This window comes from Sapajus apella, unplaced genomic scaffold (assembly GCF_009761245.1).
Source record: "Sapajus apella isolate SASKATOON/1434 unplaced genomic scaffold, GSC_monkey_1.0 scaffold12, whole genome shotgun sequence".
Classification (NCBI taxonomy): domain Eukaryota; kingdom Metazoa; phylum Chordata; class Mammalia; order Primates; family Cebidae; genus Sapajus; species Sapajus apella.
The window spans coordinates 8,944,379-8,955,923 of NW_022436952.1; the positions used below are offsets into that span (position 1 = coordinate 8,944,379).

An 11,545-nucleotide genomic window follows, 5' to 3' on the forward strand; every position below is an offset into this window, starting at 1 on the left:
AGGTGCTCTAAAAAACCTTTGTGGAAAGAAATAGAGGGAGCAGTGCCGTGTGAGGTAGGAGGCTGGGGTGTGCATAAGCCATGTGGCGCCCGAGATACTCTTGTGGCATCTCTGTGCCTCCCCATCTTGGCTGCTGGTGGCTGGCTGACTTGGGAAATGGCGTCAGCTGTGCTGTCCTGTCAAGACCCTAGCAGCTAGACGTCGGGGTGAACCTGAGGTAAAGGGTCACCCAGAGTGACCTGGTGTCCTCCTCCTAAGGCTCGGAAAGCAGATTGGAAGCCACCCTGGGGGTGTGAAGAGTATGTGGTTCTCCACCCTGTGACAATGGCAGGGGTGGAGGGGCCCTTCCGAGATGAGAGCAGGCCCAGCCCTCTCTGGCCTCTCACCCTGAGTGGCAGGAGAGCTGTGCCTGGTGTCCTTGGGGAAAGGGGAAAAGGCAGGCCACGCCCGAGGCCAGGCCTCTGCTCAGGAGACCCAGCCCAGGCTCTGCTCCCAGTGGCCCGAGTGGAGGAGGCTGGGGGGGCAGTGGGCATGTGCCCACAAGGAAGAGTGTGAGGGACACAGACAGACAGACAGACCGAAGGGAGAGAGAGAAGGAGGCAGATCCAAAGCCAGTTCCAAGGGTCTCTGGGAGGGAGGGGCCTGTAAGGAGGAGACTTCAAAGCACTCGCAGAGCAGCTTATAAACAAGCCAGTGGGGTGGGGCGGCTTTCTGGAGGGGCTGGAAGCTTGCACGGGGTGTGTGAAGGCGGGAGGAGGGCCCAGCCTAACCTCTCTGTGACTCGGTTGCCTCTCCCACACAAGGGAGCTCCCTCCTGGGGCTGCCGTGGGGTCAGCAGCGATGCACAGGTGAAAACGCATGTGTGGGCTGTGTGGGCTGTGTGGGATCCGGGCCCATCAGCTGTTATTTATTATTCTGAGCTGTGCTTTGCTGGGAGACTTGGAAGGGCTAGAGGGAGAGTCAAAGTGCTCTTGGCCCTTCTCTTCCCTGATGCTGCTTTGATAGTTCTCAGAGCAGAATGTTCAGGAACAGGGCCCAGGAGAGGGCCGTGGCTCAAGACAGGACCAGGCTGGGTGGGGGGCTTTCTCCATCAGCCCCAGGAGTGGGGGTGGGATGACCAAGCTTCCCCTGCCCTGACACATGTCCCTTTCCTGATCTCTTCAGATCCCCGCCCCCACCACCTCTGCCAGGCGCCTCCCTCCTCCTACCCCCCTTCTCTCTCCCACGCCCTCTAATGGTCTCTTGGGACGGCCCAGAAATCGACCTCTTCTGGGATACTCGTCCTGGCCTAATGGGGCTGTGACAGTTTTTCTAAGTCCTGCTTAGAAATGTGTCAGTGTCCATTTCCCTTTGTGATATCGGAGGAGGCTGCGCAAACCACGTTTGTCCAAGGGCTGTGTGGAGGCCCCCGCGTGGAGCAGCTGGAACACGGGTTGATGAAATTACAGGGAATTCAAAGCAGCCGGCGTCGCCCGCTGTCTGGCTTCATTACGGGGACTGGCCTGGAAGGGAAGTTTATTCCAATAATTTAGAGGATTAGGATCTGACACCCTTCATTAGAGATTTGACATAAGCAGAAAAGACAGATCCTGCAGAATGGCCCGCCCGATGGGAAGGAACCAGCTCGGGCGGAGAGGAGGCAGCACCCGCCCGCTGGGAGGAGGAAGGGTCTGGGTGTGGAAGCGAGGGCGCCGTGGCTGCTTTACAGTCCTGTGAGATGGCGAGCTGTGTTCCTGAAGGGGAAAGTGGGCGTGGGGGAAGGAGTGGCCGGGGCTCGGGCCTCAGTTTTCTTATCTGTAAAGCGAGATTGCCTTCGGGATCCCTTCTGCCTCTGATACGTGTGGGGCCACCTACTGTCCCCAGAACATAGCAGCTCCTCAAGGCGCTGGTGGATTGGCCTTGGAAAGGCACCTCTCTTTCGGGGCTCTATGTGCCTCTGCCCCCCACTCCCAGGATCGAGTGACTGACCTAAAAACGCTCAGACTGCAGGCTGCCCGGTGGCATTTTAGGTACAATCTATTTGCTGCCAAATGGAGGAGAAATCGCCCCCAGCCCCTGGCAGCTTCTGGCTGTCTTCCCGGCCCCTCCACAGATATAGCCCCTGATGTTTCAAAAATTTCTTGTCCAGTCTGTAAAAACCAGAGTTTGGGCCGTGCCTTGACAGCAGTTCTGACAGATGGATGGGGGAGGGGTGGTTTTAAAAGGCCCCTGCCCACACCCAGCAAGCTGGTGTCCCTGTTTCCTGTACGGGGTGGGGTAGCTGTGTGTGACATGGGCAGCTCGCTTAGCCTCTCTGTGCCTCCTTTCCTCAGATCTGAAATCCATGGAGCTGCAGTGTGTTGTGAGGATTAAATGAGATGATGCATTCAGAAAACCCGCACATGTGAGCAGCCCAGTGTCTCTGGCAGCCGGTGCCACCAGCACTGCTCACTTCGTGTGAGTCTGGGCAAGTCGCTCGCCCTCTTTGACCACAGACCTTCTCCTTGGGGAAGTGGGGGAGGCCAGACCAGGCTGGCGCTCACAAGGAGCCCATCGAAGAGCAGCCACCGTGGTCGTCAGCGAGGGCGGCTGGACTCTGGCACAATCCGGAGACACTGTGACCGCGGAGGTTTTCTTGGTGTGTCGATGGAGGAGGGAGGAATGTGATCCATCCCAGCCGCCGGGGGAGCCGGAGCATATCTGGTATGTGTCTCTGGAATGATTTGGGGAAAATTCACTGAAGTTGGAACTTAAGACACAAACGGCCCGGGACACAGAGATACAGCCATGCGCACACCCCCCACAAATGGCCAGACCGGGGTGGGAGTCGGCTTACAGGGCACAGCGCGGCGCAGGCCCGCCCTGGAATGGCCGTGAACTTGTTGTTTTTCCACGTCATTTGCTCTCAAATGTGCTATCGAGCAGGGCGATGCTAACCCGGCGGCTGCAGGTCCCTCCTCGTAACAAGCGATTGTGTGTTCTTTAGAGGTGGCCAAAGGGGAGGAGGGGGCCCGGCTCCAAGGAGGTGGGGGAAAAAGAAACAAGCCCTCCTTTAGAGTGAGCTTGCGTGTCCTGGAGCCAGCTCCCCGCAATGCACATGCCATTTCTGGCCCTTGAAGGGGTTAAAGGCCTCCTGGAGTCAAAAACAAGCAGGTGTCCCACCGTGCCAGATACGCTGCCTAAACTGCTTCCAGCTTTTTTTTCCCCCTTCTGCAATAAGTCTGTGATCAGCCACGGGACAGAGGCGCCAGCAGCCTGCCTGTGACAGGCATCAGGTTAGCTCGCTCCCACTCGGGTGGTGCGCCCAGGATATAAATCCGGGCTCGGGCCCCTGCTGCGGCTCCTCTCCCTGCACACTCAGGAGAGGGAGCTTCCTTCCAAAGACCTTTCTTTTATCTGAAGACGCACAGCCCGGCAGGCTGCACTGACTTGGTGGAGGCAGCCACGGCAGCAGCCTGAGCAGGAAGCCTGCTGGGGTGGGGAGGGCAGGTGTCTGCAGCCCCCGAGAAGAAGGTCTGGTGGGCCCAGCCCCTGGCATCGTCGCAGGGGAGGGCTCTAGCTGCCGCAGACCGCGCCATGTGGGCCCTAAGGCGTCGCTGGTTCTGGTCTCGCTGGGAGCAGGTGGCAGCGCTGTTGCTGCTGCTGCTGCTGCTGCTGCTCGGGGTGCCCTCGCGAGGCCTGGCGCTGCCACCCATCCGCTACTCCCACGCCGGCATCTGCCCCAACGACATGAATCCCAACCTCTGGGTGGACGCACAGAGCACCTGCAGGCGGGAGTGTGAGACGGACCAGGTGAGTGGGGGCCAGAGGCGAGAGATGGACCATGGGAGCCTGTGAGTGACGGGGATGGAGGCGGGGGTGGGGACTGTGTGGAAGTGTGAGGCGGACCAGGTGAGTGAGGTCCAGAAGCCGGAGTGTGAGGCGGACCAGGTGAGTGAGGTCCAGAAGCCGGAGTGTGAGGCGGACCAGGTGAGTGAGGTCCAGAAGCCCGAGATGAACCACATGAGCCTGTGATGGGGGTGGGGGCCGCAGGGTGGGGACCGGGCAGGAGTGCCCTGCAGGGCTCAGGAGGGTGAAGAAACTCAGGCCCCGTCCACCTGGAGAGAAACAGGACACTATCCTGTCTGTTAACACGGAAGCCTGGAAGGAGAGGTGGAAGGAAGGAGAGGTGGGAGCAATGTCCCAGTTCATCAGGGCCTAGAGCCTGAGGATTCCTCCCATGTGTGCTGAGGGCTGCTGTGGACCAGCACCGTGCCAGGTACATTGTGCATGTGGGGGTGACATGTCAGCATGGTGGCCATCAGCAGCCCATTCCCAGGTGACTAAGTGAACACAGAGCCAGGCAGGGAGGGCACAGGTGCCACAACCAGTGAGGGAACAGTGGGCCCAGAACTCATGTCTAACAACAAAGCTTTGATTACACTGGCCTCCAGGCCACCTCCCCAGGGGTTTGGACCCTGACCCTGAGAGGAGACCAGGCTGATGGCAGGCCAAGCAGGAACTGCTCTGAATGGATGCTCCGGTGTCCCAGGGAGGAAGGTCACCAGGTTTTAGCCTCCCAGCTTCCTTGGTTCTGTTTCTGCTCTGTATCAGAGGACACTGCAGCAGGGAAGGGCCAGCTCTCTTCTAGCTCCTGAGTCATTCCCAAGGGCCATTGCTGCCCACCCCCTCTGGGGCAACAGGCTGTGGGACCTGCACCTGCTCCAGACAGCCACTTCCTGCCCAGCCTGCCAGCTCTGAGGGCAGCACAGGGTCTCCCAGGGCTCCAGGTCCAGGCTGGGCATCCTCAGGCAACATGAGAGACACTGGCCCCCCATAGATGCCTGGTTAACCACAGGAGAGCAGAGGGCTGCCCTGGAGAGTGGCCTCAACCTCACAGTGCCCAGGGGATAATTCTTAGGCCTCCCAGGACAGATGCTCCCAACGGGCAATGGTGTGCCAACTGAAAAGAAGATAAGAAGCTGGGAGGAGTGATGGCTGCTCCCGTCTGGCCAAGGTCACACCATCAATTGGCTACATTTGCAGCACAGGCTGGCCTGATAAACCAGATAGGGCTTGGGGATGGTGAGACTCTGGTGGATTTTGTGTGTCTTGGGGAGAAGGCATCTGTGGAGGGCTAGGGATCCAGGCAGCCCTTGGGAACATTCTGGTCTCCTTACACAGAAGTGTTTTAAGGACCCTCTCTAGGTTTCTCGTGCCCAGAAGTACTTTCCTTCTGGGGCCCAAGGACCCAGCCTTTCATGGACCTCCTGGTTCTGAACGTCTTAAGGAATGGGATGAGGCTCAGGCCGAGGAGAAGGCTCTCCTGCTCCCACTCCCTCTCCTGCCCTCCGTTCCCCACGGGGTCTCTCTCCCTTAGAGCTGCCCACCCCTGTCCCAAAGCCTCCCCTGGTGTGGTCTAGAAGCCTATGCCAAACAAGGGCTGCAAAACAAAGTCCCCATTCTGAGCCGAAAGGGGTAGAACAGTAAACAAGTCAAGCCGGCAGGCTCTGTGCGGCCAGGGTGGGGGGATATTTTCCCCCTCTTAGCTGATGTGGAATGTCCAAGAGTCTGAAATAAAAGTTGGAATGACAAGAGGCCAGCCCTGGTGGGGAGTAATTCACAGTTACTACCTGGCAGAGGATTAGGAGCATTGCCTGCCTGCCCAGTGGGTACGACGCGTTATTGTCGAAAACACCACGTGAAATCCTTGTTTGTGTCGGCTCCAGGAGCATGTTGCTAATTTCGAGGAATTAAACTAATGCTTACGTGGCTCCACAGAAAACCAGAGGGGATTACGGCCTGGCAAGTCCTCGCTGACGGCCTTGCTGACCTTTGCCACACAAGGGGACTTTTTTTCTTGTTGCTTTCCCCGAGAAAGGTCCCACACGGAGCTGACTCCTGGGCCTGGCATAACCCGTGGCTCTGAGGCTCGGCGTGCTGCGTGTGTCACGCCTGCTCTGACTGTTGGCTGTGGGTCGGTCTGGGCCCTCTCACAGCCTCTGTTCTCTGCACGTGTCTCTCTCCTCGAGGGGCGGAGAGCTGTGGATCACCTGGGACATCTGTCGCAGGGGCTTTCCCCTCTCAGCCTCTGGTATGGCCTCTTCCAGTGGGCAGGGCATCCTCACTCCCATGGGAAAGAGAGGAACAGCAGGCTTACTTGTTCAAGCTAGACCTCATTTGTGCTATGGGATGCAGGAGAAGAAACGCCATTTCTCAATCCCTTCACTGGGGGCTTGGAGCCTTGTTCTGCCATTTCCCATCTCTGTGAACTTGGCCATCACCTCTCTGAGTCTCTGCTGTCTCATCTGTAAAATGGTTGTAGGAAAACTTCCCCTCTTAGAGGCTGTGGCTCACCCCTCCCTTCCTACCCTGCTAGCTGTGTGACCCTGGGAAAATTACTTAGCCTCTCTGTGCCTCAGTCATCATCTGTAAAGTGGGGATAATGGCTATACCGACCTCTGGCTTGGGATGAGCATAGTCAGCTGACATGTCAAAGTTCTTACACGAGGACCTGGCACGTGGGAGATGCTACATATGCATTTGTTTTATTTTCCAACGTTTTGCTCCCACTAGATGGTGAGTACATGTTAGTTCTCCTCCCCACAAACCATAGGGTAGGATCGGGAGCCCCTCCTTTCCTCCTTCTCCTCCCTGTTCAGGCCCCTCTCTCTGGGTCTTTCAGGAGTGTGAGACCTATGAGAAGTGCTGCCCCAACGTGTGTGGGACCAAGAGCTGCGTGGCGGCCCGCTACATGGACGTGAAAGGGAAGAAGGGCCCGGTGGGCATGCCCAAGGAGGCCACGTGCGACCACTTCATGTGTCTGCAGCAGGGCTCCGAGTGTGACATCTGGGATGGGCAGCCCGTGTGTAAGTGCAAAGACCGCTGTGAGAAGGAGCCCAGTTTCACCTGTGCTTCGGACGGCCTCACCTATTATAACCGCTGCTTCATGGATGCCGAGGCCTGCTCCAAAGGCATCACTCTGGCCGTTGTCACCTGCCGCTATCACTTCACCTGGCCCAACACCAGCCCCCCGCCGCCTGAGACCACCATGCACCCCACCACAGCCTCTCCAGAGACCCCTGGGCTGGACATGGTGGCCCCAGCCCTGCTCAACCATCCCGTGCACCAGTCGGTCACCGTGGGTGAGACGGTGAGCTTCCTCTGTGACGTGGTGGGCCGGCCCCGGCCCGAGATCACCTGGGAGAAGCAGCTGGAGGATCGGGAGAACGTGGTCATGTGGCCCAACCATGTGCGTGGCAACGTGGTGGTCACCAACATTGCCCAGCTGGTCATCTATAACGCCCAGCTGCAGGACGCTGGGATCTACACGTGCACAGCCCGGAACGCGGCTGGGGTCCTGAGGGCCGACTTCCCGCTGTCGGTGGTCAGGGGAGATCAGGCTGTGGCCACCTCCGAGAGCAGCCCCAATGGCACCGCTTTCCCGGTGGCTGAGTGCCTGAAGCCCCCTGACAGCGAGGACTGTGGCGAAGAGCAGACCCGCTGGCACTTCGACGCCCAGGCCAACACCTGCCTGACCTTCACCTTTGGGCACTGCCACCGCAACCTCAACCACTTTGAGACCTATGAGGCCTGCATGCTGGCCTGCATGAGCGGGCCGCTGGCCACGTGCAGCCTGCCTGCCCTGCAGGGGCCCTGCAAAGCTTACGCACCCCGCTGGGCTTACAACAGCCAGACGGGCCAGTGTCAGTCCTTTGTCTACGGTGGCTGTGAGGGCAACGGCAACAACTTTGAGAGCCGTGAGGCCTGCGAGGAGTCGTGCCCCTTCCCCAGGGGGAACCAGCGCTGTCGGGCCTGCAAACCTCGGCAGAAGCTTGTTACCAGCTTCTGTCGCAGCGACTTTGTCATCCTGGGCCGAGTGTCTGAGCTGAGCGAGGAGCCCGACTCGGGCCGCGCTCTGGTGACCGTGGATGATGTCCTAAAGGATGAGAAGATGGGCCTCAAGTTCCTGGGCCAGGAGTCGTTGGAGGTCACTCTGCTCCACGTGGACTGGGCCTGCCCCTGCCCCAACATGACCGTGAGCGAGACGCCGCTCATCATCATGGGGGAGGTGGATGGCGGCATGGCCGTGCTTCGTCCTGATAGCTTTGTGGGTGCCTCGAACGCCCGCCGAGTCAGGAAGCTCCGTGAGGTCATGTACAAGAAGACCTGTGACGTCCTCAAGGAGTTTCTGGGCTTGCACTGAAGTCCCCCATCCCTTCCAGGCCCCCTCCCTGGCCTTCTTCCACCCACCCACCCCAGTGCCCCTCAGCAAACGGCAAGGTCACATTAGACAGTCTTGGGCCAGCAGGAACATCAACAGATGTGCCAGAAGAAAAGCCACCAGAGGGTCTCAGATCAGCTTCGATTCTTTGGGTTCAATAAGGGGTTCATATCTTTTTTAGCTAAGGGAGACAAAAGGAGATGAAGGGACGCATGGAAGTTATTCCTGACCCCCAGCCTGCTCAGCTCTCCTCCTCCTTCACTGGCCTGCGCCCCGGGCTCTCCCAGCCACCCTTTCTCAACCAGTCTCCCAGCAAGGGTTTAAGAGATGGCCGCTGAGTGCTGGTCACAGGAGCAGTTGAATGGATTGGCTTGTAAAGGGGGCAGGTGGGGAGAGATAGGAGGGTCCAGGGACTCATAGGACACCTTTCCCACAGCCTCCTGGATCACTGTGAGCAGAGGCCACTTGGGGTTAGGGGCATGGGCAGTGGCAAGCTGGAGGCAGAGTCCCGCCCAGCACACGACTTGCTCTGAGTGGGAGCTGCTGAGACGGGTGCCTTTGCGTGGTGGTCGGCCTGCTCTCGGGTCACCGCGGCTCCAGTAGAATACAGATTTCTTCTCCTTGGCTGCCCTGGTTTGTCGATCTAGTTCAGTTCAACTCAGTGGACATTCTCTGAATGCTTACCGGGTTCCAGGACCACAGAGAGATGTTAGTCACTGCCCAGCTCTTAGCGCCCGAACACAGATGTCCTCATCCCAGGACCCCCAGAAGGACCCCCGGTCTGGACTCACAGCTGTCCGGAGTTTCTGTCTGATGGATGGTGTGCTTTCATATGCCACTGGCTTCCTGGACATAAAGCAGACAAAAGCCCCAGGCCCTGTTTGGTAGCAGGAGAAAGAAAGGAAGAGGAAAAAGCAGGCGGGTCAGGGGGTAGTACAGGACAGGGAAAGGAGGGAGGTGGCTGGAGAACGACGAGGAACGTTGCTCAATGCTCCCATCTGGTGGCGGCCTCGGGAGCCCGCGGGAACCTGGAGGGAGGCTCTGCGAGGCCTGGGCGAAGGAGGTGGCAGCTCGTTAGTGATCTTTTTGTGTGTTTCCAGACTTCCTGTGTGGGCCTGGCCATCCCGCCGCTAGAGAGAGGATTGGGGAACCCCACTGAAGCTTTGCATCTAGCTCCACTCCCTCCTCCGCCCTATTCCGTCCCTGCCCCTCCAAGCTGAAGAAGGTCCTTGTGGGGCGTCCTCATTTCTTCATCAAATATAAGGGGGAAGATACCAATTAAAAGCTCATAGTATCAACAGCCCTTCTGGTGTGATTCGTTTGGGTTATGATGGGGGACGGAGGGAGGTGGGTAGTGTCATTTGCTTTGGTGACCTTACAAGAGGGAAGTCTGGCCAGGGGAGCATCTCTGGGGGATGGAGAGATGCTGGTCATATTCAAGCTCCCTTTGCAGCTCCAAGGCCCCTTAACCGATACTCAGTTCAGCTCAGCTCTGTGAGTTAATCTGAGGTCAGAGAGGTGAGGTGACTTGCCAAGAACATAAAGGCAGGAAGGGGTGGGGCCCGGGCCAGGTGTTCTGACCTGTATCCTGCTCTCACCCCAGCATGACAGCACGGTGGGTCAGGTGCAGTGTCCAGACCCAGCCACCAGTGCTGTCGAGTTCAGGGGCGAGAAGGCGGAGGAGATGGGAACGGAGCAGGCAGGGCAGCTGCCAGCTGTGACTTGCTAGGGGGCCTCTAGGTGAGGCCTGGTCCCAGGAAGACTGCATCAAAGCATGCTCAGCGCATGGGGCTCGGTTCCCAGAATGGAGACAGCAGTGCCTTTGGCCCCAGGGAGGACTACAGCAGCTCCCCAGCTCTGGAGATGTGTTCAGGAGCCCCGCAGCCATGGCATACCCCACAGCCTGTTTGTCCCCAAGAGACACCACTCCCCTGCACGCTTGCCTGTGTTTTCCTGGGCCCTGACATGAAAAAAGAATCCAGGCCCAGCCCAGCCTGGCCCAGCCCATCTCATCTGCAATACGAGTTCGAGGCGGAGGTCAGGAAGAACAGAGGCAGAGGATCGAGGGTTTCTCAAGTTGCCAGTGGGAAAACGCTGAGCGTGAAACTTAACCACGAAGGTGGTGTGGGCAGCAGCCACGGGCCCCCATTCTGCCTGGGTTAGGGAACCAGGGAGGGTGAGGATGGTCTCACTCTGTCCTCAGAGGCCCAGGGACATTCTGTGCACCTGCTTCTATCCAGAGCTCTAGTGCATTCATGCAAGCTGTGGGGGCAAGTGTCCACATGCCAGCACCTGTCACCTCCCTTTTCACCCCCATTGGCATAGATAGGGGACCTGAGCCCTGCGGCTGGGCTGGGACAGCAGGGTTGCACTTCTGCTTCCCTGATGAAGGTATAAGGTTCAGAAAAATCCCATCTTAGGGCTCCCTCTCACCAGACCACTGCCCACCCACAGCCCCAGACCTGGGTCCCTGTCACGCTCCAGCCCCACCTGGCAGAGCGAGAAAACTCAGCCCATGAAGTCAGACTTGCTGAGGTCTGAATCTGGGCTCTGCGCTTACCTGTGATCTCTCTGAGTGTCTGTTTCCTCATATGTAAAACAGAGGGTAGTAAGATCACTCTACAAGAGACTTGGGCCGGGTGCAGTGGCTCACACCTGTAATCCCAGCACTTTGGGAGGCCGTGGCGGGCGGATCACAAGGTCAGGAGTTGGAGACCAGCCTGGCTAACATGAAGAGATCCCATTTCTACTAAAAACACAAAAAAATTAGCTGGCCATGGTGGCACATACCTGTAGTCCCAGCTACTCGGGAGGCTGAGGCAGGGGAATCGTTGGAACTGGGGAGGCGGAGGTTGCAGTGAGCCGAGATCACGCCACTGCACTCTAGCCTGGGTGACAGAGCAAGACCGAGTCTCAAAAACAAAACAAAACAAAACAAAAAGCAAACAGAAGAGACTCAGGAGCTGGGCCCTATTAACCGGAAAGCCCAGGAGGAGCGCCTGGTGCAGAGCGGCTGCCCCGTGCCCCCTCCCACCCTCAGCAGCCCTCCGCTCAGAACAGATCCCGGAACGGAAAGCCCTCCCCTTGTGTTTCCGGGTCTTGGGCTTTGCAGCTTCGAATGTTTTATCCTGTTGCTCACAGAGGATACCCAAACTGAGCACCCACTAGAGGCTGATTTGGGGTTCAGAAAATACGGGCACTTAGAGAATGGGTAGTTTCGAACCTGTTATAACTTCTGACCTACGACCTGGCATTCATTTTCTATCCTTGACACCAAGCTGGAGTCCTTGATTCTGTTGCCCTCGGCCTTATACAAAGCCCAGCATCTAGCAGGTAAAGGGTGAATTGAGCTCCCCCGGCCTG

At 58.3% G+C, this 11,545-nt stretch overlaps 1 protein-coding gene across 2 annotated transcripts; it reads left to right on the plus strand.

Annotated features, from left to right (window-relative positions):
* Positions 1-2,228: 2,228 nt before the first annotated feature.
* WFIKKN2 (WAP, follistatin/kazal, immunoglobulin, kunitz and netrin domain containing 2) lies at positions 2,229-9,483 on the plus strand. 2 transcript variants are annotated; one of them, XM_032280047.1, is made up of 2 exons: positions 2,229-2,682; positions 6,644-9,483. In XM_032280047.1, the coding sequence occupies exon 2, from the start codon at positions 6,713-6,715 to the stop codon at positions 8,162-8,164; it is 1,452 nt and encodes a 483-aa protein (XP_032135938.1). In that variant the 5' UTR covers positions 2,229-2,682; positions 6,644-6,712; the 3' UTR covers positions 8,165-9,483. The 2 variants fall into 2 exon arrangements, with proteins under 2 accessions (XP_032135938.1, XP_032135937.1); XM_032280046.1 differs by lacking the exon at positions 2,229-2,682 and adding an exon at positions 2,695-3,771.
* Positions 9,484-11,545: the final 2,062 nt, after the last annotated feature.